The sequence below is a fragment of the Ursus americanus genome, chromosome 14, assembly GCF_024610735.1.
Source record: "Ursus americanus isolate L20-20 chromosome 14, mUrsAme1.1.p, whole genome shotgun sequence".
Taxonomy (NCBI): Eukaryota; Metazoa; Chordata; class Mammalia; order Carnivora; family Ursidae; genus Ursus; species Ursus americanus.
This window is the reverse complement of record NC_142140.1, coordinates 28,569,109-28,595,215: the sequence shown is the minus strand read 5'-3', so window position 1 is coordinate 28,595,215 and position 26,107 is coordinate 28,569,109. Positions and strand designations below refer to the sequence as shown.

The 26,107-nt window shown below is 41.8% G+C and overlaps 1 protein-coding gene across 7 annotated transcripts in view; it reads left to right on the top strand.

Annotated features, from left to right (window-relative positions):
• The window catches only part of PTPRG (protein tyrosine phosphatase receptor type G), a 684,348-nt gene that overhangs the window by 392,204 nt on the left and 266,037 nt on the right, over window positions 1-26,107 (top strand). For all 7 annotated transcript variants that reach the window (XM_045807508.2, XM_045807506.2, XM_045807511.2 and 4 more), the window contains 2 exons: window positions 4,097-4,276; window positions 17,443-17,591. In XM_045807508.2, coding sequence (XP_045663464.2) covers window positions 4,097-4,276; window positions 17,443-17,591 — 329 coding nt within the window. The remainder of the gene's footprint in view (window positions 1-4,096; window positions 4,277-17,442; window positions 17,592-26,107) is intronic.

The following is a 26,107-nucleotide window of genomic DNA, read 5'->3' as shown; positions in this document are numbered from 1 at the left end:
AGTACCGTAGTGTCAGTAGAAGACACAACTATGCAATTCTTTAATCTCGTCTTTTTTTTTTTTAAGATTTTATTTATTTATTTGACAGAGAGAGACAGCCAGCAAGAGAGGGAACACAAGCAGGGGGAGTGGGAGAGAAAGAAGCAGGCTCCTAGTGGAGGAGCCTGATGTGGGGCTCGATCCCAGAACACCGGGAACAATCCCTGAGCCGAAGGCAGACGCTTAACAACTGCCACCGAGGCACCCCTTAATCTCGTCTTCTAATTCATGTATTTGTGCCCCAAAATATATATTAGCACACCGTAGGTAGGGCCCTGTGCTAGGCATAGGAATAATGCTGAACAAGACAGAGAAGGAACCTATTCTCAGAGAGTCCTAAACTAATGAGGAAGACAGACATTAAAGAATAAACGACAAATTACATTAGTGATAGGATGTCCCAAGGAACACAGGCGCCCATTGCCAGGATGGTACATGACCCTTGTGCATGCCTCATGGAAACCTCCCCAACAAGTGTGTATTTACGATGACATCAAACCTTTAGGCAGGAATTTTAAATGCATTCATGGAAGTCACTAATAGGCAGGAATTTTAAATGCATTCATGGAAGTCACTAAGAAGACAGTACTTTTCATTCATCACGGGTTGAGTAAGATTCGACTGCCACTGTTAGATTCTCTTGCTTCATATATGTTGGCGGTGTGTCTCCATTAAGATCTCATTCCCACAAGACTCTCAACAAGTGAATGGTAAACTACTTTTGGCAGCCCAACTGCCCCGTGGTTTCTACCCTCCCGCGCCACCCTGCCCCTTTTGAGAAGGTAGCCTTGTATAGTAGGTCGCCATGTTGGTGAGCTGTTGAAAATGGGTCCAGCTGCCAGTTGCACATCTTCTGCTCATTCTAAGAAAGAATCAGTAAGGAGAAACAAGAGCAAAAGACTTTTCTTCTTATTTTAGACGGGTAATGTCCTACCTGAGGGCGGAAGGCTTCTTGCTGATTGGTTTTCTCCGCAAAACTACGTTTAAGTTAACCACGGTCTTTATTTTGTGTCATGTTTTTTACTTAAAAGCATTTATTCAAACTTCTGAAAAACAAAGTATTCAATACTGTGAGGTTGTACAGCTGCAAATGATTAATGATATAATTCTCAGTGCTTTATAAAGTGTCTTAACACTGAAGAGATTTATACAGTGTGGAATGGCGGTGGTGCTTCTATGTGAGAATAGGTAATCAATACCTCCAAGCTTGGAAAAGTGTTCTATTTCCTCCACTAATGACATAGGGGTTTTTGCAAGGCAAGGGTGTCTGGAGCATGAAGCACTCCAAAGAAAAATTAATTTAAAATCTGAAGTGGAAGATCAGTTTCAATTAAAATTGCACTTGAATGTACATTGGGTAGAAGTGTGAAAGCAAGCATGTAGTCGGCTGAAATCTTCAGATTGTTACCAGTGAATAAATGAATCCCACTGGTACGAACCCTGATTATATTTGTATAGAGTGCTAAATTATATTTCATCCATGTCTAGAAGGTTTTGAGAAATAATATGAATGGAAAGTACTTTGCAGAGGTTGCAGAGTACTTTTCTTTATTAGTAGGATAATTACGAGGTGTCTGTGTTTTTACAAATGACAGCTTGCATTCTTATTTCTTTGGAGTCATACATGCTTGGATTTATTTTACTGTGCATTTTTTCCCCATTGAGTATAATTTTATCATACCAGTGAGTTTCTAAAAGTCATTACACACACACACACACACACACACACACACACACACACGATATTAAAACAGTAGTTACCAGGGGTGCCTTGGTGTCTCAGTCGATTAAGCACCTGCCTTTGGCTCAGGTCATAATGCCAGAGTCCTGGAATGGAGCCCAGCCCTGCGGCTCCCCCTGCTTGTCTCTGTGCGCTCGCGCCCTCGCTCTCTCTCTGTCAAATAAATAAATAAAATCTTGGGACGCCTGGGCGGCTCAGTGGGTTAAACATCTGCCTTTGGCTCAGGTCATAATCCTGGAGTCCTGGGATTGAGTCCCACATCGGGCCCCCTGCTAAGCGGGGAGCCTGCTTCTCCCTCTGCCTCTGCCTGCCACTCCCCCTGTTCATGCACACGTTCTCTCTCTCTCTATCTGACAAATAAACAAAAATCTTTTAAAAAATAATATAAAACATTAGTTTCCATCATTTGAACATACAGGCTCATGAGACACATCAACAATCACTTTATCTGGAAGAACATTTAAAGAATGCACAGGAAAAATGGAGCCGTTCCCTATGTCCCTTTTTCGCTCCTTTTTTCCTTCACATGTAATGATGCAAGATGAAAATAAAGTTTGCCTAGAATATATGCAAATGCACACTCTGTTCCTTTATGACTCATCAGAGTCTTAGGGAATTTGACCAAGAGGTGAAGAAACATGAGTGAAAAGCCCTCGATGTTTCTTCTTTCAGTAAGGAGTCTTACAGTCAAGAAAATGGTGATGTGAACTTTTTCTAGAAAGCCTTATGACACTTGTAAATGATTTTGAAAAGTGCCCTGAGGTTGCTAAATCTTTGCCAAGCAGTGAGCGTGTTCTTTCTGATAGTCTCTTTTATCTTACTGTTTGGGATGAGAATTAGGGAAAATGACCCAGGCATGGAAGAAAGCCAGGTTATTTGCCAGATAGACAGCAAGAATATGCATCATTTTTAGGGGGTCACATCAGTTGCTTTGCAGCCTTGACACTTCCATTTCCATGCCTGAAAAGATGTTCTGTGGTTGTCTCTTTTTTCATGGGACCATTGTTCACATCAGCTATGAGCTGTATAGGGTTAGGGCGTTGGGGACATTCATGGCCTGTGCGAGCATAGCCTTGGGTTGGGCACAGGTGTGTGGGCTTTGATTCAGCAGCAGGGAGACTTACAGGGTCTCTACTCCTCCATCACACAAGGCTAGGTATAGAGTGAGGTACTGCTTGTTGCTGGGTTGGTCTCTTCAGGTCACTTTGGCCATTCATCTTCTTCTATCTGTTATGTGAAGAAATCTAAAGCTATAAAATCTAGGGCTCTATAGGTACATATATGTATATACACACATTATACTTTATTAGTTGGGAAACCTAAAAATTGTAAAGTTTAGACTTATTTCATATCAAATTCTTAAAAAGAGATGCATGTTAATCTCTCTAGCAAAGTGTGTTTCCTTTCAACGGACCACTCCTGCTTTGTCATGTCAAGAAGGTTAAAGGGTGGGTGCAGAAAAATCTCGGAGCCTGTTATCAACTTAATAGACTTGACCCTCAGATTATTTCATGTCCCAGTAGTGCAGACAGGTGGGTGCAGTCTGTTTTCTCTGCCAAGGCCTGCTTGTTACCCGGTAGGGTTCTGCACTACTGTTGCATTCTCTTTTATTCCTGCTTCATATATCCCCCCAAAAGCCTGTGTTTATATGAGAACTGCATTCAGTCTAAAGGTACCTTTATACCCCCATCTCCTCTGCCAAGGAGGGATTGGAAAGGTGAGGTGTGCCTGAAGACACACATTTACAAATTCTGGCCAAACTGAAAAATCTTCCACGATTAACCAAAGGAAAACCCTGCCTCATTGCCCCATTATTTGTAATGACTCTCGTACCATGTTATGTTGCCTTTAATTTTCAATTTTTTCTTTTTCCAGCTCACAGACGCCTAGCAGCTAATAAGAAAGTCGTGTTTGGGTATAGCATTGGTGATAGCAAAACATGCTGAACAGAGGAAGGTGTTTTCTTGTGAATAAATGCCTTGCTTATTTTGGAAGACTTACTTAGAATTTTTTAAAAATGTGAACAACTCTGACAGCCCTTCTGCTCAGCTTTCTTAATCTGATTATGGATAAAGTAGCAAATGTTTGATTACAAATCAAGAAGCAGAACTATCTTAAGGAACATGTCTTTTCTTAAATCTTATCGCCCTATCAAGCAAATGGCTTGGATCCATAGTTTTCAACGGACTGACATTTTGGGAGTGGAAATGTGGGGGGAATGTACTTTCAGAGATCAGTGGTTGGCTTCCTATGTCCTGTTCATTCCATCCCTAACCCTTGAGTCATGAGGATTGAAGTATTGTTTTCTTTTAACAGGTGCCTATGGTCCTGAGCACTGGGTCACGTCTAGTGTCAGCTGTGGGGGTCGTCACCAGTCTCCCATAGACATTTTAGACCAGCATGCACGGGTCGGCGAAGAGTACCAGGAACTGCAACTTGAAGGCTTCGACAATGAGTCTTCTAACAAAACCTGGATGAAAAACACAGGGAAAACAGGTAGACGATGACTTTTTTACTAGTCAGCAAATCAATGCAAAATATTTTTGGATGTCTCTAGTATTTACCTTACCCATGATTTGCTCCTTAAGTAGTGCATGTTGCTATGAGGAACATATAGCTGAGTGAGAGTTTTGGAATCAGCTCTTGGTTCGAGAAGCAGCCACTTGCTCTAGGAGCTGTGTGATTTTGGGGCAAATTACTTAACCACTCTGTGCCTCAGATTTTAGAAATACAATAACGGTGCATAATAAAATAATATCAGCCTCATAGGGTTGTAAGGATTTAGCAAATCCATATATGTAAAGTGTATATAGAATGGACTTTCAGAAATCTGCTCTACCCATTATGGTGGCCACTAGCCCCGTGGGGCTATTAAAATTTAACCATTAAGTCAGTAAGTAAGATTAACGTTAACTCCCTCAGTTGTAATCGCCACATATCTTTTTTGGTTTTTCTCCCCCCGACTTTGTTAGGTCATTTATGTGCAATGTTTGAAAGCAGAAGATACACATTCAGATCTTTGTGCGGGTTTTTTGGGGGGGAGGTCGCTTGACTTGTATTTAACATAGGTAAGTTTAATATCAATAATGTGATGATTTGAGACATGTTTATATTGCCAAGTGATTACCATAATTAAGTTGGTTAACACTCCCATCCCTTCACATCCTCGGTTTCCTCCTTTTTCCCTCCCTGAGGCCTCCCTCCCTCCCTATCTTTTGGTGAGAACATTTAAGACATACTTTCTTAGCAGCTTTGAAGTATGCGATAAGGTGTCGTGATTCTAGTCCCCATGATGGACATCCCCAGAACTTACTTCTCTTAAAATGGAGCTTTATATCCTTTGATCCCGTCTTCCCGTTTACTGCTGCTTCAGCCCCTGGCAGCTACCATTCTACTCTGTTTCTATAAGTTCGGCCTTTTTAGATTCCACATGTAAGTGAGAACATAGAGTATTTGTCTTTGTCTGACTTACTTAACTGAGTATGATGCCTTTAAGGTCCACCAGGTCATCACGAATGGCAGGATTTCTTTCTTTTTTATGGCTGACTAATATTCCAATATATATTTTCTTTGTCTGGTCATCAGTCAACGGGCACTCAGGTTGTTCTGTATCTCGGCTATTGTGAATAATGGTGGCGTGAACATGGGGGTGCACCTGTCTCCTCAAGATAGTGATGTCATTTCCTTTGGATACATACCCAGAAGTAGAACTGCTGGATCTTATGGTAGTTGTGTTTTTCGTGTTTTGAGGAACTGCCCTATTCTCTTCTGTAGCAGCTGCATCAATTTCCATTTCCACCAACAGTGTACAAGGTTCCCTTTTCTCCACATCCTTACTAATACTTTTTATCTCTTGTCTTCTTGATAATAGCCATTCTCACAGGTGTGAGGTGGTATCTCATTGTGGTTTTGATTTGCATTTCCCTGATGCTTTGTGACCTGGAGCACCTCCCATGTACCTGTTGGCTCTTCATGTGTCTTTGGAAAAATGCCTATGGTCTTTTGCCAACTTTTAACCAGGGTTATTTAGTTGTTTTGTTTTTTGGATTTCACAGTGGGTTTTTGTTGTTTTTTGTTCCTACATTGCATGAGTTCTTTATGTATTTTGGGCATTAAAATCTTTATCATATGTATAGTTTGCAAATATTTTTTTCTTTCCATTTTTTAAATTGTTTCTTTTGTTGTGGAGAAAGAAGCTTTTTAGTTCAATATGGTCTCACTTGTTTGTTTTTGCTTGTGTTGCTTGTGCTTTGGATGTCCAAAAAACCATTGCTAAGACCAATATCTAGGAGCTTTTACCCCATGTTTTCTTCTAGGAGTTTTATGGTTTCAGGTCACACATTTAAGTCTTTAATTCATTTCAAGTTAATTTTTGGGAGTGATGTAAGGTAGGAGTCCAACTTCATTCTTTTGCATGTGAATATTTAGCTTTCCCAGCACCATTTATGGAAGAGACAGACTACCCTTCCCCATTGAGTGTTCTTGGCTCTCATGTCAAATATTTGCTGATTGTATATTGTATATGTGTGGATTTATTTCTGGGCTCTAGATTCTGTTCATTGGTCTGTGTCTGTTTTTATGCCACTATCACCCTGTTTTGGTTACTATAGCTTTGTAGCATACTTTGAAATGCCTCCAGCTTCATTCTTCTTTCTCAGGACTCCTTTGACTCTTCAGGGTCTTTTGTGGTTCTGTAGAAGTTTTAGGAATGTTTTTACTGTTTTTTTTTTTTTGAAAAATGCCCTTAGAATTTTGATAGGGATTTCATTGAATTTGTAGATCATGGGTAGTATTGTACTAGCCGCATTTCAAATGCTTGGTAGCCACGTATGGCCAGTAGTTACCATAGGGAGGCAGAGCAGATAGAGTGCCATCTATCATTGCAGAAAGTTCTGTTGGACAGCTCTGTGCCAAATGCACAGGTGGAAGTGAAATTCTTACATCCTCGAGGTTTTGCTTTAATACTTCCTATTATGTTAGAGCACGGAGGAACACATTCTCGTCCTTGTAGAGATCAGGCCGGCAACTTGATTCTTCTGCTTTTCTTTACTCCCATCACCCTCACTTTTCTTTTGAAATTTATGAATATAGAACATCATATTTTCACCTTTGCTGAAACAAAGAGCTGCCTCCCTCTTAATCACTCACTACGCAATTATCAGTTTCGGATTGTCCATAGAATTAGTGCCTTGCTGTGCTCCACTGTCTGATCTGAAAATAAACACAGGGGTGTTATGTTATATCTGTGCCTCGTGCTACCTGGGTTTTTATTGGTACTAAATATATTTTTCATATCTTATTTTTTAACTCTTACAACTCTAACCCATTAAAACAAACTTGCTCTCTTTCTCTCTCTCTTTTTTGAAATGATCCCTTTGTAACCAAGGATGTCACTACAAACCACTCTTAGTATTCCCTTTCAAGAGCCTTGGCTGGCCACAGCCCCCACACTGGGCTGAAATGACTTCACTGTCAGCCCTTTGGTTTCATTCTTTTTATGGGTCACAGAGCTGCCTTTTTCTTTTTCTTTTTCCTTTTCCCTTTCTTTCTTTCTTTTTTTGTGTGTGTGTGCTTTAAATTTATTTATTTATTTATTTATTTGTTTGTTTGTTTGTTTGTTTGTTTTAGAAAGAGCTAGAGAGCTCCCAGAGCCTGGAACAGTGGGGGGAGGGGTGCAGGGGGAGAGGGGGAGAGAAACCCAAGCAGACTCCACTTTGAGTGTGGAGCTGAACGTGGGGTTTGATCTCACAACCTCGAGATTAGACCTGAGCTGACACCAAGAGTTGGTACTCAACCAGCTGTGCCTCAGAGTTCCCTTTTCTTTTAACCTAGTGCCTGCATGGACTACTTTGGGAGGATCCATTTTCTTTCTCCAAACAAACATTTATCTGAGATTGTTCATGGCTGATTGCTTTGGATTGGCCTGGTTTGTTCATAGAATTGCTTCTCGCTCAGTCAGCACCATGATTCCTGACTTTGGGCTCTTCTTCGTAGTGTTTTCGTAATCAGTTCTCCTTCTTGCCTCATCGCAGGCTACCCTCTCCTGTACCTTGAGTCGTCCATCCGGGTAGCTGCTCGGAAAAATGTGTGACTGGTGGGGTCATCTGTACACACTTTTTCACCACTTCCTCTGTTCTCCAGCGTAGATTGTACATTTATTGTTACAATTCAGAGTCTCTCTACCAGTGGTCCTGCTTTATATTTCCAATGTGAGCATCCTTTGGAGAACCATGATGGGAATATTAACTCCCCCGACGATCTGAATGTGGTGGACAGGAGCGTTGCCATACTGGGTGTAATCAGATCTCAGAGCTGAGTGCCACCTCAGTGCCACATTCCGGAAGCCTGCCAAAGGCAATTCTCTGGGCCCTCCGATGCAGTTCTCTACGTGACTTGCGACGCTTGACAGCCTTCTGCAAAGATAACACGTTTCAGTGACAGCTTTCAGCTTGGTATCTCCAATGACAGGTTTTAGATGAGTGTGGGGTTCACTCGATGCAAGTTGATTCATGACCTTGGTCTTCCAGGAGCTGATTATCAATCTCTGTCACTGTGCTGACTTCCTGGAGTGATCCGCAACTTGTAGCGTATCTGTGAGGGTGTGCGCCTGGGCTTAGAGCGCAGCCGTCCGAATGTGAGCACGTCTGTCTCAGAAATTTCAGAAGAAGCACACCTTTCTGAGAAGCAGAAATAAATCCCCGTTACTTCTCAAACTGTACTTACTGTAAATTCGTGACATCATCCTGGAGAGACTATATCTCAAATAATCTAAGATGATTCTCCAGGACCGTTTTCTAAAAAGTGACAACCACGTATGTGCAGTTTTAAACAAGAACTTGGAATGGTTTTTCTGTTCTCCTAAGTTTCAGTGTATGGTGGTTTAGAAACTTGGGTGCAGAAATCACTGTGTTGTTTTTCTTCTTCGTTTTCTTTCTTTCTTTTTTTTAAATAAGCACAAACCTAGAAACTTCTTTCATTCTGTAGTTCTTAAAATGCCAAAGGAATTCATGAATTTTCCGGTATTTTGGAGAAATGAAGATTCAGTTGCTTTGTCTATTATGCATGGATCCTATAAATTCAACTGAACAGCAGTATACATATAATGCAGGGTGCTGGGTCTAAATTAAGGGTTAGGATCGATACTACCCCCGGTGAATAGTATCGATAGGGAACCTGGCTACCATCAGTTTAGAAAAACACACATATCATCAGCCCTAAGTAAAGATGAGGTAGACCTACATCTAGTGGTGTTCCAGCAAAGGAATCTCGGCTGAGGAAAGAAGAGACCTCAGAGTGTGAGGAGAAAGTTGCCACCAGAGGAAAAGCGCCAAGTGCCAGAAAAGTCCAAAGATGAAATCCCTCTGCTGGTACCAGCAGCATGCAAAAACATGCCACAGGAAAGTCTCCAAAATTCAGTCCTGGTTCCAACTGAGCTCATGGGAAGAGAAAGGCCTTCCCAGGTTTGGCGACCTCAGAAGCTGCAGAGCCCAAGACCCTAGGTAAAGGCCCAGGAAGAAGCCAAGAATCAAAGAAGAGGGAGAGAAAGACAGAAATTCTTCATTGGGGAAAAAGGACCCACACCAGACTCCCAAAAATCAGAGGCCAAGTTCTTCACTACTCCTAGTAAATCTGCAAGAAAAGCTCCCTACACCCCAGAAGCCTGGCCCAGAAAACCCAAAGTTCCCCAGTTGACCTAAAATCAGAGAGTCAACCAGAAGGAAACATCCAAACTCCCTGAAGGGCTTTTTAAAAATACCCAGGTCCTGACCCCTTTTGCAGCCTTCTCCGAAAATGAGCCCCAGGCTTAAGTGCTTTTTTAGGAGCCTTGACAAGTATTACGGGTGTGTGTTCATGGGTGTAAGAACCCATACTTTGAAGTAAATCCATTTTTTAAATTGCTCTTCTGTGTATTTGCTAATATAATAGAGGAAAAACACAATACTTCTCTGTGGTTGTTTTTTATTATTAAAGTGTAACATTTGCTTCTGAGTAAACTGTTAGCATTCCAGAAAATTTTTTTTTTTTAAATACAAAACACGTGTATCATTGAACTGTGGTTTTGCAAGATGTTACCCATTTGAGGAACTGGTCAAAGGGGACACGGGACCATTGTCTTATCTCTTACAACTGCCCGTAAATCTACAATCACCAGGAAAATTAAAGGGTTAATTAAAGAAAAGCCCCACATAAGCCACACGGTCTTTCTTTGTTCCAGTTCTTCATTTTATATTTATCTTGGATGCCTAGATGAAGAAAACACTCCCTTTCCCTTCTCCATTAATTTTTAATCAACACATGTTTTTTTTTCTCCAAAAGTCCTTTCTTGAATTTTGTTCTTCCAGAAAATAAATTCAGTAGAGAGTATTTATTTTTTGTGATGGAAATTTACAGGTCACTTATCTGTAAAATAGACTGTCTTTTGGATATTAAAATATGAATATAGAAAGTTAATATTTAAAGCAGCCTATTACATACAGACAGTAACTTTCCCATAAAGCAGTTTTAATGTTCGTATCTGTCTTAACCCCTGAGAGTGCCATATATCCAATCCAGCATAATCAATAGAGCAAGTTAGTTGTACGTAGCCCACTTCTCGAAAGTTGTCTAAAATATCTTTACAAGACAGATAACATCTCTCTTTTTCTTCCTGAGGAGCTGTAACTGTCTACTGTGCCACTTCTCATTTGATTTCATCTAAAGTTATTTCCCTTTCTTTCATTTTTGTAGAATGAAAAGATAATGCATTCATCAAGAACATTTCAAGATAATCTTGCTGTTCCTAGCATTAGCTTCTAGCTAAATGATCAGAATTTAAGACTGAGATGGTGCTTCTGATGTATGTTAATAAGCCATGGGCTCCTGTGAATTTTAACTATTTGGAGGGCTTTTTGGTGTTTCACGACTTCTTCTTTCCTCCCACACCAAGGACGAAGAGTAAAGGCGTTTGTCATCATGCGTTCATTTACTTCCATTTTCCCACTTTGTATCTGTTCACTGTGTGGTTTTTTTTTCTTTGCCTGCATTCTTTCCTGTTTGTCTGCATATGCCGCAGTGTCTGGCATCCATGGATTCAGGAAATTGTTGTTAAATTACTAAAATAAGGTAGATTACAATGGGCAAAGTATGGAAGCAGCCCAAGTGTCCATCGATAGATGAATGGATAAAGAAGAGGTGGTAAGGTGGTAGATGTATACAGTGGAATACTATTGAGCCATAAAAAGGAATGAAATCTTACCTTTTTTTTTTTAAAAAAGATGTTATTTATTTATTCGACAGAGATAGAGACAGCCAGCGAGAGAGGGAACACAAGCAGGGGGAGTGGGAGAGGAAGAAGCAGGCTCATAGCGGAGGAGCCTGATGTGGGGCTCGATCCCAGAACACCAGGATCACGCCCTGAGCCGAAGGCAGATGCTTAACCACTGTGCCACCCAGGCGCCCCGAAATCTTACCATTTTAACAAACACAGGTAGAGCTAGAGACTATAAGGCTAAATAAAACAAGTCAGAGAAAGACGGATACCATAGGATCTCACTCAATTTTGGAATTTAAGAAAACAAATGAAAAGAAAGAGAAATCAAGAAACAGACTCTTGAGAACAAATTGATGGTTACCAGAGGGGTGGAGGGTAGGGGATGGGTTAAATTGGTGAAGGGGATTAAGAGTACACGTACAATGAACACTGAGTAATGTATGGAATTGTCGAATCACTATATTGTACACCTGAAACTAATATGATGCTGTATGTTAACTAACTGCAATTAAAATAAAAACTTAAAAAATAAATAACATGTTTCCTATTTCAGAGGTCCAAATTCTTGCGTTCTTTCATGCTGTTACTATTCAGTCTTCCCTGAAGCCCGGAATTCGAGTCAGAGCTATTTCACTGGGTCTGTCTTCAGCTAGATACACTACAAGCTGTTTCATGTCTGCTCAGCTCCATTTCTTTTCTCTGAATCCCACAGCCCCAGCCCCTGTGCCGTGGTGGTAGAAACTTGTTTTGGGGTAGATGGAAGCCAATTACATACCAATCACATAACCAATGATAATGGGGAAACCAGTGCTATTTTACACAGGTAGGCTTAAGTCAATTTTTAATTTGGGGGGTCATTTTTGAAGCCTTTCTTTTTTAGGGCACAGGACTCTCTGCTAGATTGACATCTGTCATATCTTGTATGATTAAAGGGTCGACTTACCACTTTGTTTGTCTTGCTCAGTTTAGCAGTGCATTACTTGAGACCCAGGATAATCCCATGACTTGAATGCTCTTCAATATCTGAGGCTGTTCCAACTTAACGTGTCCAGTCCCTCTTTAGCAGATGACTGCAGTAACCTCCCAGCTTTTGTTCCTACCAACTAGTGTTGCTTTCTTCCCAGGCCTTCTTCACTTAGTAGCCAGAATAATTTTATTTCCCAAATCTGATCATGTCTGTCCTTCTGTCTCATCCTCTTTCTTTCTTGTTCTCACTTTCAGCCATATCAAGGACTTTCCATTTCTCCTGGGGATAAAGACAGATTGATCACTGTCCCTGCCTCATTCCCCAACTTCTATCTCACACCCTGCTGTTTAGGCACCAACCACCCTGGCTTCCTCTTACTTACTCCCACTACCACAGGATCTTTGCATGAGCTTCTTTTGTCTGGATGTGCTCCCCTCTTGTCAGCACTTCCCAAGGTTATTCCTTTAATTCTTAGTTCATGTAATATCACCAGTCCTCTTCTCTGGTCTGGGCTTGGATTCTCACCTGTTTCCACCTGTCCCACCTGCTGGGCTGCTTCTGCTGTCCGTTTGGTTGCCAGGACCTGTCTTTCCCACCAACTGTACCCTCCACGAAGGCAAGAACTGTGCCTGATTTACTAACCTTTTATTCCCCAGTAATAAGTTGGTGAATACTTAAAGAAATAGGTGCCAGTGTCCGAGCTCATGTTTCTTGACTTCCAGACCAGAACATTTCCCTCTCACCAAGGGCCCAAAGCATTCCCTAATGGACAGCTGTATTGAGGGTGGTCTGGGGGTAGGGGTAGGGTGCCACCATTAAGATCCAGTCATGGTGGTCTTTTCTCATTTTATAGTGTTAAAAACTGGTTGGGAGTAGAGGAAGTAAGATAGCAAGCAGCTAGTTTCCCTCCCATCCATTTTTATTTAACTTTTGGCACCTACTGCTGTTTACTCAGATTTTGGTGTGAACATTTGCTTTAGCCCAGCATCATAGAGACATGTCGAGTTTAATTTATAAACAGTGGGTGGATGTCCTGCAAACAGTGCCGTGAATGCCAGGTACTCAGTTATCCCTTCGAGCTCGGAGGAAAAATCTGATTGCTTATCCGTCGTTTGACTCCCACCCGTCCCCTCCCCCTGTGCACAGCCTGAGGTATTGTCACATTTGGGGGAGCGTCAGACACAGGGGGAATCTGTAAAAACTAGGGCTCCTCTCCCTAGGATAATAACCTTTATAAACAACACTTATGCAATTATACAATGTCATCTTTATGCTGTAATGTCATATAGCAATTACTGTTGTAAGCACTCTTCATTTGTCATTTCTGTGATGTCCTAGCAAACCTGTGATGCTCCTGTTGTATTATGCCAGTTTTATGGGAACGGGGCAGCAAGAAGTATAATGCCTTTCCCACCATTGGAGTCTGACAGATGGTAGTAGTCAAATTCAGCCTCGACTGGCTCCAAAGTCTGGCTTCATCTCTGCACCCATGCTCAGCATCTTTCTTCCTGTCTCAGGAGGGTGTAGCCCCCGAAGCCCATGGATGGCTCCTGCCATGGACTATGAACTCTAGGTTAAGAAACTCCGAATTTGAAGCCTCAGCTCCTTCCACTCCCTCTGTCATTCTGCTGTCATTCTATCCCACTCCACAGTAGCAGTTTCACAACCAGAGGGCCTTGTTCTAGAAGATCAACTCCCATGTACCTTTCCTGCTTGCCCCTCCTTTCCTATCAGTCTCCATTCTTTAGCTGTTGCTTGCTAACTTCCTAATTTTCTCCTCATCCAGATTCAACTTACTTCTGTTGTTTTAAAATTGAAATTAAAACTCATGACTCCCAGCGTGGAGCCCAGTGCAGGGCTTGAACTCACAACCCTGAGCTCAAGACCTGAGCTGAGATCAGGAGTGGGATGCTCAAGTGACTGAGCCACCGAGGAGCCCCTTTATTATTATTATGGTATTGTCTACTTACTGTTTTTTCTTTCAACTGGCTCTCTTTATTTTAATTAAAGGAATTAATTATAAAGGAAAACTTTTTACCAGCACCTTAATGGGAAGACCCGTGCTGTTGGACATGGATAGACTAATATAAGCTTGTATGTCTGTGATCTGTGAAAACAAATCAAATCACCAAAGTTATTAAATTCAGCATAATACTTACTCTTGGGTACAAGGGGGAAATGAATGAATAATCAGGGAAGTGTGGAGAGCATATTACACCGAACTGAGATTTTTTTTTTCCCCTTGATATGACCAAAGCATAGAAATAATCAAGAAGAGGAAATACCTTTTTAGTCTGTGTTGTAATAAATTCAAAGCATCTACTCGGCACTTAGGATCTCTCTCAAGTATTGCCGTGGTCCCTGTCCTAGGACACTTTATTTTGTGGGGAAGTCAATATTGCTTTAAAATGGAACTCAAGGGGCGCCTGGGTGGCTCAGTCGTTAAGCGTCTGCCTTCGGCGCAGGGCGTGATCCCGGGGTCCTGGGATCGAGCCCCACATCGAGCCCCACATCAGGCTCCTCCGCTATGAGCCTGCTTCTTCCTCTCCCACTCCCCCTGCTTGTGTTCCCTCTCTCGCTGGCTGTCTCTATCTCTGTCAGATAAATAAAAAAATCTTTAAAAAATTAAAAAATAAAATAAAATGGAACTCAAGGGGCGCCTGGGTGGTTCAGTCGGTTAAGCGTCCACCTTTGGCTCAGGTCCTGGGATGGAGCCCCAAATCTGTCTGGCTCCCTGCTCAGCGGGGAGTCTGCTCCTCCCTCTGCCCTTCCCCCAACCCCTCCCCCTCCCTGTGCGCACGCTTTCTCTCTCTCTCAAACAAATAAAATCTTAAAAAACAAAACGAAACAGAACTCTGTCTGAGAAAGGAGAGTCACAGCTGTGTGGGCGCCCCTGTGCGTACATCAGCCCCGTCCATACCTCCGCAGAGCAGTCTGACAGGCGTCTGCACCAGACGTGCGCTTGCTGGCTTTCTGGCCTCGCTTTGTTCCGGGCTTTCCCTGTGTGATTTCCTTCAGGCATCAAAACAGCCTTGCCTCTTAGACCCTGTTAGTGCCATGTGAACAGGAGTGGAGACCGAGGCACAGAGAAGTCAGGTAACCTGCCCAAGGTCACACTGCTCTGAAGTAGCCGGACTGGCTTCCAGCCCAGGTCTGTCCATCTTCTGAGCTCTTGGCTCTTAATGTATTCTGTGTTCTGTAGGAAGTACCTTTAGTTTGTTTCCAAACAGCTCCGTGTCCTCAGTGGGCATCAGAAAATGGTTCTGTGAGAGCTGAGAAAGTTCTCACTTCCCGATTTTGTAGGTAAACAAAAATAGAAGCCACGTTCAGAAGGGGGAGTACGAACACGGAGCGTGCTGTATGCTCTAGTGAGGAATACAGTAAAATGAAAAATAAGATTAATGTTTCAGATTGTACAGTTCCCTAATTATGCTTTTAATTATTCATATAAAACAAGTAAAATGACCCCTGACAGAGACATAAATGATTTAGGGAGAATCAAATATTTATAAGATGCCGCTGAGTCCCTGGGTGTATTGTAACAGATGCGCTCAAAATGCTTTGCCTTCATCCTTTGGATGCAAAATGTTATGTATAGAATTTATAACAGGATGAGAGTAATCAACAGTATTTAAGACACTACTGAGCTAATTCATAGGTATTTTGGCTTTAGAACTAAAGGCATACAATTGCTTTGATATATCTTATAAAATATCGTACAGTGTTTTAGGGATCTCCAAATGATAACCCCTGCGTGTTTCTGTGTTCTTAATGGTTGAAAAAAGAAATCAAAAGGGAGAATAAGATTCCATGACATATGAAAATTATATCCATATTTTAGTTTGGATAAAGTTTATTGGAGCATTCATTTACATTTTGTGTGTGGCTGCCTCTGTGCTACAGAGACTAGGTTGGGTTGTTGCAACTGGGATCCTACGGCCCACAGAGCCTTAAATAGCTACTATCTTGCCCTTCACAGAGAACGTTTGCCAGCCCCTTCTAAAACATGCCTCGCACACAGCAAAGGTGAAACAGGCCCATAGCATGTTTAATCGGCACAGGAAACACCTGCTTTGACTTGGTTTCATCTCTTAATTCGCCGTCCCACTAATTGAACATTCACTGTATTTTTTTTCAGAAATTGGAGAAAAACTGTCTTTGGAATGCAATAAAAAGGGATTTATACAAGCAGGGTTCCTTTACTTGCTTTTAATGCCTCCTTTATTTGGAGGAGTACTGAAACTAATTGCACTGTTTTAGAAATGGGTCATTAGCCGAGTCCCTATCTTTTATGGAGACCTAATTTTCATGCAGGATTTCTCTCTAAAGCTCCAACTGGGATCTCTTTAGGAAGAAGAGACAATGACAATACATGAGCTTTTCTGTGGTTTACACAAATTTGGCTGTTGATCACAAACCATGAAGTATAGTGGTTGACATCTTACCCATATTTAGCAGCCAGTAAGTGTTTGTTGAATGAATGCGTGAGTTCACTTTAGAAAACCAACAAACAAAAAAAGGAGTATGTCACTTATAAAATAAAATCTGTTTGGCATGCATTGGACACTACGTTCCTTTGGGGAAAATAATCGTTATGCTAGTATAAATCCAAGTTATTTGTTCTCAATTTCTCTTTCCTGTGTTTCAGGAGGGGAATGTTTTTGAAAGTTAGGGTTTAAATTGATGAAGGTTTCCTATGTTTTGGAATTCTTAGATGTTCTTTTTGGATGGGCTAAGTAAAATTTTCCTATACATGGAATAAAAGAAACTATTAAATTAAATCTAGTTATCTGCAATTATTTGAATGACCTAATGAATAAAACTTTGCCAGCATTTTCCTGGGCACCGTTTTCAAAAAACCATGAATGCAACCCCCACCTTGGCCATACGCCCACTGACATTCCCTTAAAAGTGGAAGAACCTGCAAATTTTATTTCCTGATATCTTTGCCTGAGCTTTCTAATCAAAGAAACGTGCCTCTCACGTCTGGCTTATCATATGTTTTTCCCTTCTCATTCCAGACCTTGAACCCTGGGGTAGCCCCAGGAGTCAGTGCTTACAAAAAGAAAAATCTCCCTCTCCAGAGAGTTTTGGTCATCGAGTGGACTCGGGAGACCGTGATTCAGAGCATCTCACTCTGTGACCGTCTCCATTCTTTCCTTCTTCTTCTTTTTTTTTTTTTTTTCCATCTGTGAAATGGATAAGAAATTCTGAGATCATTCCCTGAGAATTTTCATGATTTAGAGTGAACAGGAGCTTGAGAACATTCTGCAGCTAGATTGTGCTAATTTATTCAAACTAGTGTTTTTGACTTGTTTTTTAAACAGGAACGTGAGGAAATAATTCACATCATGTAATCCTGAACTTTATTTGAAGCAACGGAGGAAGTCGTTCAAGTTTTGCGTAGAGACTCACTTTGTTCTCCTTCCCTTCCATTTTATACAGTTGCCATCCTGCTAAAGGACGACTATTTTGTCAGCGGTGCTGGCCTGCCTGGCAGATTCAAAGCCGAGCAGGTGGAATTTCACTGGGGACACAGCAATGGTTCTGCGGGCTCAGAACACAGCATCAACGGGAGGCGGTTTCCTGTGGAGGTGAGAACAGGTCGAGATGTCAAGTGTCGTCCCGCTTTGGGTTTTCACATCAATGAGATGCTTTGTCTTCACCCCCAGGGACTTTGCAAATCAAACTTGTACCGTCCATACCTTTGTCTCTGGAAATCGTTTATATATAGCTTGACAGGTGTATATTCCCCCTGGAGCTTCTCATCTTTGACTGGAGATGCACGGGGAAGTCGGGGGCATCATGGTTTGAGTAGACTCACTCCTAGCCAAGGATTTTCAACCATTTGTTTCATTTGACACAATTTCTTTATTCTGTTTCTGAAGTCCCACTTTCTAAAGGTGAAATTCTGTATGAAAACTCAGGTGACTGTTTTCACCCTTTAGAAGAGAGAAAAGTTAGTTGATATATGAAGAGGCATCTCAGAACCTTCTCTCAGTGGGGAAGCTGTTGTAAGGTTTGTTTTCTCCTGCCAGCTGTCGAGAAAGAGGCTGCGGCCATTGGTGGTATGACTCTCGGTTAACATTGCTGGGATCAATGGTGACATTTTGTCTTTCCTCTGTCAGTTTTCTCAAAGACCCATGCTGCTAGAGAGAAGAAAGTTGTGGGTACAGTAGATGGTTTGTATTTTTTTGGTGAGGAAGGGAGGGAGGGAGAGAGAGAGCAAGGATCCAAACTCCTTCCTTAATGTTGGGTGGGGGCAGCACACTCTTTCCATTGCTAACCTTCTTTTTACCTTTCATCAGCGGCAGCACCTGCCTACTCTCTTAACTGGGGCACAGAGGTCTATTAGGTTTGGCTCTCCACGTGGTAAGAGTTAAAGATCTGAGGAAGAACCAAATAGGTGTGCAGTCAAGCCTATGATTGGACTCCAACATGGAACCGCAACTCAGTGTTTTATAACTCCCATGAAGTCCTGACCTACTTTGATTATCTGAGGAATAGTTGAGATCCCCTCCAATAGGGGAAATACAGGATGTGCACACAGATTTGCACATAGTTTATAGGGTTTCATCATTCAGCCTAGCTCCTCAAGCCCATTTATGGACCATTTAGGCGTCCTTGAAGCATAAGTGAAGAATCCCTATAAGATGAGGAAATCAGTAGTATTTCTTTGTTGAGAGATGCTTGTATTCATATATAAATTTGTTTCTTATCTGTGATTGCTGGAGAAACCAGAGATAACTATTCTGAGAAAATGCTTCACATTTTTTTCTTGTCCAGCTAACAAATTCCCGGTATTAAGATTCTTTTATCTGTGGGACTTTTTTGTACTAGTTATACTAATTAAAGGTCTCCTAGGTAGGGTTTTTGCTAATGGGCTCTCCTCCTCCTCCTTTTGTACTGAATGAATTACTTCTTAGAGATCTTAGTTTTATTGGTACTCGGAAAACTTGATTCCTAGAAGCAAAATTGTATCATCTTTTTAAACGTTTCGGTTTTTCCTTCTGTTCTTGCTGACTCGTTCCCATTGGCAGTGTGAGTGGAAAGGGATAGTTTGTGTCCAGCTGGTTTTTCGCAAAAGCCTCTTTCTCTCAGAATTTGGCTGCCATTTGTTCATCTAGTGTTGTTCAAACAAAAGACCTGTGCTTTGAAAGATTGAAAACTTATTCTGGCAGTTGCCTTGGTAAAGAAGAGCTCTAGAGTTGGGAACTGGGCACTTCTGCCTCATTCTTCATGACATCCCTTAATGTGGTGACGGGCCTGTCTCCTCCTCTTATTCCATTCATATTTGGAAAAATGCAGAGACTAGATGCATATTCTTTTAAAAAGTTACTACTTTAAGTGACTATTTCAGTTTTCTTTTACTTGAAGAGTGCTCTGAAATTCAGAAGCTAATTAGAAATGTCAGCTACAATGCACAGACCTATTGTTCAACCAAGTTGTTTGAATTTATTTCTTTTAAGTAATGTCAGATGGTAAGGCTGCCTGTGTTAATTGGGTTCTTCATCGAGGCCCATCTGGTTTGTAGCTTTGTTGTTGTTGTTGTTGTTTTAATGTGATAAACATGTTGAATTACTTGGTGTATGTATTTGGAGGAACTTGGAATTTCAGAGATCAAAGGTAATGGGATCAAATTTAACTTTAAAATATGCGAGGAAAAGTTGCTCACCTTTGCCCAAAACATGTCTGTAATACTTTATGTTAAATTGCTTTATTTGAGCTCTTTATCAACAGGAGATCTCCCTGATGTTCTTACAGTTTGAACACCTCAGACTTGGTTTATTTCATCCCATGTAACTATGTTGTTTTCTAAGAAATTAAAATGAAAGTAAGGGGCACCTGGGTGGATCAGTCGGTTGAGCCTCTGACTCTTGATTTTGGCTCAGGTGATGATCTCAGTGTCGTGGGATTGAGCCCCGACTCTGGCTGCATGCTGAACACAGAGTCTGCTTGAGATTCTTTCTCTTCCTTCTCCCTCTACCCTCTCCCCCAGCTCATGCTCACTCTCTCTTGCTCGCTCTCTCTCTCTCTAAAAAATATATCTTTTAAAGAAATGAAAGTAAGAAAATTGTAATGTATCATGGGGTCATTTATCAGCATTGGGGACATTATTAAGCTGTCTTGTATACAGAGTCAGAGAAGAGTTGTGGTTGAAGATTGCAGAGTCTGGTAGAACACAGCGCTGGTTCCCAACCAGAGAGAGTTCCTCGCCGGTGGGGACATGATGCATTGTCGGGGGACATCTTTGGTTGTCATTAGTAGGGACAGTGGTATGCTCCTAGAATCCAGTGAGTAGAGGCCAGGGATGCTGTTCAACATCCAACTCCTAGGACAGCCCCCAGACCAAGAATTATCCCGCCCAAAACGTCGCAGTTGTGAGACTGTGGAGTAGAGAATGCGGCGCGTTTCGTTGGAATCGAGTCTTCCTTTATCTGCGTGGCATCACTTGAAGTACGCTTGAATCCTGAGGACTCCCGCTTGAGAAGTTGTTCCATCTTCTTGTGGATTTCAGAGAGGAAATGTACCTCTCCTGATGGGTAAGAGCATTGCTGGTCTTGCTTCCTTGAGGTCTCACTTGAGGTAAAGTCGTGACCTTGGGTGTTGATTTCAGCAGCTGCCTCAGTGCTCCAGGTCTGCAGGCTGACTTGTAAGTGTGTGCCCTGCAAGAATCTGGACCTGCTCCCCGAGGGTCAGTTGCAACAGACCCAACTTTGTAGGTTTTGCTCCTTCCCGGGAATTCCTTGAGGTCACCTATAACAACTTCGTACACATCCAGGGATCAGACCTCCCCACATTTTCCTGGCTGGGATCCTGGACTTGTTCTTGGAGTTCCTACACATAAAAACATCCCGTCTAATAGAAAAATAAATGGCCTTATAAAAACAAAATAAGAGGCCTCCAATAGCTGGCTTTCTTTACAGCTCAGTGTAAGTTAGGAAACAAAGTCAGAATTAGATTACAATGCCATGCTTAGGAGTTTAGACCCAATTTGCATCCTCAGAGGCCCTCTCCTCCTATGATGCAGCTTTATTCCTTGCCAAACGGCAAATTTTTCATGAGTACCTACTGTCATATAGGTGTTGGGTTATAAAGATGAGCCAGAAAGATAGTGCCCCCACCTTTAAGGTACTTTCACTCTGGTAATGACATGGAAATTGAGCGAACAGTCACATAAATATAGCTGTGTTATTTTGGTTGTAATACTGTCTCTGAAGGAGAGGAATATTTTGTCATGAGATATGGAAGACCTCCAGCATATATTTATTAAGTTATATTTATCAAGGTGGAGGAGGTGAGTTCTAGTCTGCCCATAGGACGGGGACATGCAAAGGCCCTGAGGCAGGAGCCACTTGGTAAGTTGAAGGAATAAAGAGAGATCATTGGGGGTTTTAATAAGCAGGATAGTGCCCCCCCCAAAATGTCCACATACTCATCCCTGAATCCTGTGAATATATTTATTACTCTGCATGGCAAAAAGGATTTTTTAGATGTGATTAAGTATCCTTAATGTGAAAAGGCTCAGAACATTCCAGTGATTAAAACAGTTGTGTGTCCTGTTCTAGTTCTTCCATGGCTATTCACCTTTACCTTACCTCTGCGACTACAGTTGTCTATGGCAGCTTCTACAACATCCTAAGTTTTCTCTCTGCCCCTGCTTAGTCCCTGTTCTGTGATTGGTAACTTAAACAAAGGTTCATGTAACACTAATAGGATTGAATCATGCGGTGTTTCCGCTATTAACTAAAGTTGGAGTTAATGCAAAGGGAAATCTCCAGATAAAAGCTGGAGATTAAAGTGGAGGTTCATTGCATACTTGTTGTCTAAGGTAATTAAAATCTTGTTTATTACAATAAGAGATAGCAGGAGTTGTTGATTCAGACTTATTGGTACTTTATGAGTTGAAGTCCAATAAGCTTAAATGATCCAAATTGATTGTGTGCGCCCTTTCCAGTGAAATTCACAGCTGGTTCATTTCAGCTCTGCTTAGAGCATCCTAGCAAGTGAATAGAAGCAAAGGCATTTTCCCTAATATACACCATGTACACATTACCATATGGTACAGGCCTGCAAGCCCTTAGCTGAAACTCATGAGGCCAGAAGTTTCAGAATTCAGGATTTTTTCTGGAAAGGTATTATGGTGCATATGCTATACATATTACCAAGGACACATAGTGGGGTCTGACACTTTAGTCCTTGAATGCATCAATAATCCTGCAACATGCAGGTGAATATTCATGCTAAGTGGGAAATCTCAGTATTCTAAACGGCTTAACCTCTCTTCACATCAGGTTTTACCACCAAATTAGTTTTCGCCTGCAAATCGTAAATAACAATAATAACAAAACACCTTTTGTCTTGAAAGCCTTTGAGATTTCATCATTACTGATGAAGAATTTATGGACCCGTGTTTTAAAAACCGGATCCATAGGGGCGCCTGGGTGGCTCAGTAGTTAAGTGTCTGCCTTCGGCTCAGGGTGTGAAACCAGTGCTCTGGGATCGAGTCCCACGTCAGGCTCCCTCCGCGGGAAGCCTGCTTCTTCCTCTCCCTGCTTGTGTTCCCTCTCTCTCTGGCTGTCTCTCTCTCTGTCAAATAAATAAATAAAATCTTTAAAAAAAAAAAAAAAAACTGGATCCGTAGCATGGCTCCACTGGTTTAGCTTCCTGAGAACATGGGTTAGTTGCAACTATGACACAAACACATTGGATTATTTGTCTCCCTGGTGGGCCCAGCGTATGCAGGAACTATCCAGTGGTGGTGTAACAGCATTCTTAGAGTTAAGTTTTGTTCAGGGGGCAAGGATTTACTTCTTTAAGGCTGACCTTGCTCTCTGATTCTTGCCCGTTTTAACATTCTGCTTAGGCCTGCAGTTGTCTTCCATATCCATGTCTGTGGGCGGGTTACTTTGACCTGCTCCTGTCTTCCCTCCTATCCGCCCAGCTCCTATCTTCCTGCCTAGAGTCAGGCTGAGGTTAACGCCTTTCATTTTATGAAATGGATCTTGGTTCTTCGAATGTTTCTGTTACATTCTGCTTAGACACTTATCTTTCTGTCGGACCCCTAGATTCTGTTCCTGGTGCCTTGCATCTGCCTTCCTCCTCCCAGGGGAGCTCATGCAGTCGTGCACACACAGAGGCCTCCCCAGCGTCACTCTCCACACTCGTGCAAGCATGGCAGGCTACAACACAACTCAGGCATGGGCCAGTCCACCAGAGGCTGAGCTCCCGTATCGACCCCTGGCTTCTGTAGTCTGATATTCTGGAGCACGGACTAAATGTTCAGGTTGGCTAGCACTCCTTTATGGATTCCTTCTTTTCTGCTGGAAATAAATTTAGACACAAAATGCCTTCCTGAAGATGTATTTTATATGTTGGCCAATACTAAAGGCTTCTTCGCCACTGAAAAAATGTTTCCCTTTATTTAACTCAGTTTTTGTCCAGACCGGGATTAGCCCAGTGTCCCACTCTCTCCTCAGTTTAAGTTAGCAGTATCACTCTTTTGGAAATGAGATTTATAACTTTTACGTGTCCTGCTCTATTCCTTATTCCTTGTAAGAAACGGATGGGCACCTGGGTGGCACAGTTGGTTAAGCATCTGACTCTTGGTTTCAGCTCTGCTCATGGTCTTGGGGTGATGAGATCGAGCACCACATGGTGCTCCATGCTTGGAGTGGAGTCTGCTTGGCATTCTCTCTCCCTCTACCCCTCCTGCTTGTTCTCTCTCTCTAAAATAAATAAATCTTAAAAAAAAAAAAAAAGAAAAGAAAAAGAAAGAAAGAAAGAAGGAAAGAAATGGAATCCCATTCAAATAAATGTTTCCAGAAGACACCAATGATGATTTTAATTTCACTTATCTTGAAAACTGTAAAACCAATTTGGCTTGTTCACAAAACAGTTGTTGTTTTAAACTTGATAGTGTCTTGTTTTGTCTGTCATTAGAGAGAGCTGTCATTAAGGGAGATTGAGGGGCACCTGGCTGGCTCAGTCAGTACAGCACGCAACTCTTGATCTCAGGGTTGTGAGTTTGAGCCCCACATTGGGTGTAGAGATCCTTAAATAAATAAAACTTCAAAATAAAATAGAGGAAGATTGAGATATTTTCTATTAAAAATAAGTTTTGCCACATGATGCTGTTTCTTTCACCCTGCTTTGTACTTTACTGAAATTCCTGGAATTATTGCAGTTTCTCTGAACAATTGCTTTGTTCCTAGAGAGTCCTTTGTGGGTGTGTTCCAGGCACTGCCTGTTTTCCTTGTCCTTAGTCCTAATGAACACCAGAAGTGTCACGGACGCTGTCCCTGGTTATCTGGTGTTTGTTGCTTTGTGGTGGGTCCAGTCATGTTTTTCTCTGTGGTGACTTCCATTAAATGGTGAGGGACTTGGCTAAAATTTAATCAGTGACTTTACTGAAATAAAGATTCCATTTTAGAGCAGAATGTTTCATCCTTTGCTAGTGAAATACTTGATTTCCATCTGGCTGATCTTTTATGTGTATGTCCTGGGTTAATTAAGGAGAACATATGAAGGGGCCCTAGTACTTAGCGTATGCTCAGTGGAGAAGTACTGCCTGGTTGTAGGAAGCCGGAGAACCGACCGAGGCAGAAGCCGCCTGGGCCCCTGGCCTCCACAATGTCCCTCAGCGCCCATCACACAGAGTCTTCCTTAGATGTGAACTTGGCTCGGGGATGTTTGATGGTGTGTCACTGACATGTGGTGGGTTGATAGCGGCTTGGATTTTACTGAGAATCACAGAAAAGCAGATGACAGTGTAAAAAGAAAACCCAGTTAAATTGGAGATCATTTCTGTCTAGAAACTTGAGGGGAGCCCTCAGACAACCAAAAAGAAGGTGGAGAGGTGGTAGTGACGGTGTTGGAGGTGGTGATGGTGTTGGAGGTGGTGCTGGTGGTTGTGATTATAATGACGATACTATAGACACCATCTAATAAGCATTACCTGTGTCAGGAACATTCTAGATGTTACCTCATTTAATTTTCTCACCTACCTTATGAGAGGGGTACCCTAAGGATGGGACAGCTGAGCTTCTGCAAAAGTAAGTGGCTTGGCTGAGATTTACTGTTAGTACTTGAGAATCTAGCCTTCAGTGTCTACAAAATCCTAACCAGCATTCTTTTTATTTGATAAGTCTTTCCTTGTTTCTCTTGTCATTGCTTTAGGTTGTTTTTAGAATCACTGATGCGGTAGAAATAATTTTGTTGGAATCTTAACTGCTCTTTATTGGATAACAGGAAGGGAAAAAAAAATCAAAGGGCTTCATATGTTCGGAGTGGCTGAACCAGTAGTAAAACCTACAGAGGGGAGAGGTGAGGGAAGTTGGAATTGCTATCAGCTCTTTGCCTGGAGGTATCTGTAGGAGAACTACACATTTTGTCTGGATCGGCCACTTCTGTCTATTTTTGATCACGTAGAACAGCACTGATAGAAAATATAGTCTGAGCCATTCATTATACTTTTTAATTTTTGGTAGCCACATTAAAAGAGGTAAAAAGATGGCGCCTGGGTGGCTCAGTTGGTTAAGCGTTTGCCTCCGGCTCAGGTCATGATCCCGGGGTCCTGGGATGGAGACCTGTCAGGCTCCCTGCTCAGTGGGGGAGGGAGAAGCTCCCCTACTCATGCAAGCATGCTTCCGTGCTCTCTCTCTCAAAGATAAATAAATAAATAAAATCTTTAAAAAAAATAAAGAGGTAAAAAGGAACTAGTGATTTTACTTGATTTGAATAATTTATTTTATACAATTTGTGGTCCATAATAATAATTGTTATAAAATCAATTAAATTTCTATTGATTTTAGCAGTCTATTATTGTTACCCTAATACATCAAAATATTACTACTTCAGCACGTGATCAGTATAAAGCAGTTATTCCTGAGCTATTTTACATCTTTTTCTTTGGAACTGTCTTTGCAGTCCGGTGTGTATTGTACGCTAACAGCTCATCTCAATTCAGACTGGCCAATTTTCAAACGCCGGGTGCCACAGAGCGTGCCTGAAACGTGCAGGCATAGGGCTCCAGGCTGCACTCATGGACTTCAGATGATAAACTAGCCAAAGGACTAACAAAGTCTTCAGGAGGAATCTTTATGCCGAA